Source organism: Onychostoma macrolepis, chromosome 04, assembly GCF_012432095.1.
Source record: "Onychostoma macrolepis isolate SWU-2019 chromosome 04, ASM1243209v1, whole genome shotgun sequence".
NCBI lineage: Eukaryota > Metazoa > Chordata > Actinopteri > Cypriniformes > Cyprinidae > Onychostoma > Onychostoma macrolepis.
The window spans coordinates 1,246,633-1,250,536 of NC_081158.1; the positions used below are offsets into that span (position 1 = coordinate 1,246,633).

Here is a 3,904-nt window from a genome sequence, read left to right on the forward strand (position 1 = left end):
CGTGCATCCACTCATTGCCTGTATTACGGTAGTTCTGACCTGGGGTTGATGCAGGAGCTGTGTACGGTGACCACCTTCACTCTTCGAGCAATGAAGGTCAAGGCGTGGTCCCTCAGACAGGTGATGTCTACATTAGTAGACCAGGAATGTAATCTCTGGCTGAACCTGGCAGAGATGCGGGATGCTGACAAAGTTCACTTTCTTGACACTCCCATCTCCAAGGTTGGCCTCTTCAGCGCCACTGTCAAGGACGCTTTTCATCCTACCTCTGCATGATTCATCTGACGCAAAGCTGCCGAGGTGAACCTCTTTGTCAGCTTGATGCCAAGGGTGACCCCCTCTGGGCGTCAACATCTGCTCCACCTTGGACCCAGCCATAACGTCAAGCCTCCCGCAAGAAGGCGGCACAGCCTGCTTCTCAGGGCACTGCTAAGTGTTCCAGGAAGTCCGCGACCCAGAGATGGAGGGAACTACTCTTATCCTGGGGGTGGTGATACTGCCACTCTCTCCCGAGAGGAGGGCTGGGGGGTGACACACTATTGACATCTCTCGTTCCGCCCCATTTTCACCAAAAGAGCAGTTTTCTCTATCTCTGGGTCACAAATGTTGGTTTCTGACAATGAACGATGCAGTGCCCCATTTTCGGTCCCAGCATTCTCATTTGCCTCGTCCTCTGGAGGTGGCTCAGATCACTATATGCCATTCACATCCTGGGGGAGCTCAATCATGCAGCCAATGTGGTATCATGACAACTTACACTAGAGACTGCTCAGGCTACAGCCCCCTCTACTAGGCAGGCTTATTCTCTTAATAAAATCAATGGCTTAGCATGCAAATTCCTCTCACCAATTTTCATTGGCCATTTCTTGGCCAAGGTGACAGTGCAGCCCTGTGGCCCACACTTAAAAAAATTGTTTTCACAAACGATTACAAAGAAACAGCAAGTAAAACACTGAATTAAAATTATGAAATAATTAAGTAGAAATGTTGAAATTGCATTTTCTTGTAAAACATGGTCCAATAAACTGTTTTATTTACAACTTGATTATTTTTTTTTACAGTGCAGCACAGAGGTCCCTACAACTAATTAGGTAAAATTAACACAAAAATTCTGAGAAACATTTGCCTTCTTATTTTACAGACAGCCAATTATTCCCCACGCAGATCAATTCTGATTCATCAAGGTCCTCCGAAACGAATCCGTCTACATACAGAAAGAAAAGTCCTTAATGAAAACGGGAAAGTCAGAAAATGGACTTATGGGAAAAAGGACACCAGTAAACAAAACAAAATTGTTCTATTGGTTGGAGAGACTGGAGCTGGCAAGACGACTTTTATCAACACTGTAATCAACTACTTACTGAAGGTGAAGTTTGAGGAAGAAATATGGTATGAAATCACAGAAGAAGAAGCTGGAGACCAATCAGAATCACAAACCTCTGAAATAACCATGTATGAGGTCTATTCTGTAGAGAGTCCCATATCTCTCACCATCATTGATACTCCAGGCTACGGAGACACTAGAGGACTGGAAAAAGATCTGGAAGTCGCAGCGAATTTAGCCACTCTGTTTCAGAGCAGTGCTGGAGTTCGTGAAGTTGATGCCGTGTGTTTTGTGATTCAAGCATCTAAGAATCGTCTCTCAGACAGGCAGCATTACATTATCAGTTCAATTCTGTCTTTGTTCGGAAAAGACATTATGAACAACATTGTGTTTTTAATCACACACTCTGATGGTATGGCACCCAAAAACATCCTCAGTGCCATCAATAAAGTTAAAATCCCCTGCAGAAGAGACAAAAGCGGCCAACCTGTTTATTTCTTATTCAATAATCGGCAGGCTGATGCCCGTCACACTCAAGAGCGTCACATTCGTGCTCAAAGCGACGCCTGGGAAGCCAGCGTGGACAGCATGTGGCATTTCCTTCTGTCTATGAATGAAATGAACAGAAGAAGTTTAGAAATGACTTCAGATGTCCTCATAGAGCGCATTCAATTAGAAGCGGCCATCTGCAACTTAAAGTTGCAAATTCAGGAGAAGGAGCTGAAAAAAGCAGAAAAACTTCAGATTCAGGAGGCAATAAAACAAAACAAGGAAAAAATTGAAAATTGTAAAAACTTTACCATTAAAGTCAAAAACACTATTAAAGAGAAGGTGGCCATTGAAAGTGCTTCATGGAAGAACAGGAAGGCGACGACCTGCACCGTCTGTGAGGAGAACTGTCATGAGTTTGACTGCTGGTGGGTTTCTGATCCCAGCAAATGTGAAGTCATGAAGAAAGGCTACTGCACTGTGTGCACTGGGAAGTGTCATCACAGCAAACATGTCAAAGAGAACAAGAAATACATCATCAAATCCTCATTTATGACGATGGAATTTGATGACTTTAATAAGGAATTTGAAAAAGCTCAAGAAAAATGCAAGAAGTTTTCAATTATAATGGATTCGCTTGACAAAGATCTGCAGGAGCTTGAGGATCAAAAGTCAATTCTTCTGTTCAATGCTTACAAGACCATCAAGAATCTGTCTCAGATCGCATTAAAACCAGACTCTGCCTTCACCCTTCAGCATCTCGACTTCTTCATCCCCAGAGTGAAGGAGGCTGGGAAAGAAAACTGGGTCCGAGAGCTTGAAGAAATGAGAAGAACCGCTGAAGCTGAGGAAGCAAATAAAGATGCTCTGAGTTACCTTAAAGCTGGTCTGACAAAACGTTTCCTTGGTGGGCAAAGTTGAAATTCCTTCAATGTGGGGGGAGGACTTTAAAAAAAAAAAAAACGATAATACTTCATGACTTACTTTAAATGAGTATTTTGGGTACTGGATGATAACGATGATGCAAACACAAGCAGTAATTTGTTCACTATTTAGTTTTTCAATCCTGAAAATCCTTTCCTGTACTTTTCTTTTTGTTTATGGTTATTTTGTTCAGATTATCAGATTGTCTATATATAAAAATTGTTAAAATTAAAATAAATTTCAGTCATCTCAAATTAATATTTTCTTCATTTGATTACAATATCAGTCAAGACTTTCAGAGTCAAGCCAGCTGACCTCTTTAACTTTTACTTAACTTGAGTATATATAGCTTGGTAAAAAAATTACGGTGCTCCGATCAGAAGTTTTGGGGTCGACCATCGATCACTGGAAGATGTATTGGCTGACATAGATCACGATCACCAATCATGGTGTCAAACTTTTTCTCACCTAACATTATTGATAGGGATGGTCCAATAAGATTTTTTTCCAAACATTATTTATTTAGCCATTTTTATGACACACTATTTTTATGTAAAGACTTCCATCTGAGAACTCTTATTCACAACGTTTTAAAGAAAAGCTAGTAAAACAAAATTGACAGAGTAAGAAATCACATATAAATTAACCAAAACCAAAGCATAACACGCGTACAATAGAGAACAAAATCAAGGAAACATAAAAATACAGATGTTAAAACTTACAGCTAAGGGATCAGTTTCATGACACTATTTTCAAGTAATAACTGAAAACCTTATATGCGTTTTGGCTGTTCATTTACATGACAATGGATTTTTGTTAGCCGGAAAAGGCAAACATTTGAAAACCGGTTTCAAAGTTTTTGAAAATGGTATCACATCTGTGTAAACAATGTAAACTCTAATTCGTGAAAATGCATAGCCGTGCCTATTATGTGTTCAAAAAGAGTATGTCAGCAGGTGTGTAGTGTTTGTTTACCAAGTGACACTGCCAGCTACTGGCCTGACATGCATAATACAGTGTTTTTAGTCATCTTCATGGATCCATGTGAACAAGGATTGTTTTGACAATGCTGTTGTCAGTTTTTAGAACATTGTTGTTGTGTAAACGTGTCCTAAGGTTCTAGCAAAATGTTTGGTCTGGTTTCATAGTCAGACTATGGTTTATATC

At 40.3% G+C, this 3,904-nt stretch overlaps 1 protein-coding gene across 1 annotated transcript; it reads left to right on the forward strand.

Moving 5' to 3' along the window:
- Nucleotides 1–321: 321 nt before the first annotated feature.
- LOC131539179 (uncharacterized) lies at nucleotides 322–2,991 on the forward strand. Its single transcript, XM_058773538.1, has 2 exons — nucleotides 322–490; nucleotides 1,092–2,991. Exons 1-2 carry the CDS (start codon nucleotides 322–324, stop codon nucleotides 2,732–2,734), a joined length of 1,812 nt encoding a protein of 603 aa, XP_058629521.1. The 3' UTR covers nucleotides 2,735–2,991.
- The last annotated feature ends 913 nt before the right edge of the window (nucleotides 2,992–3,904 follow it).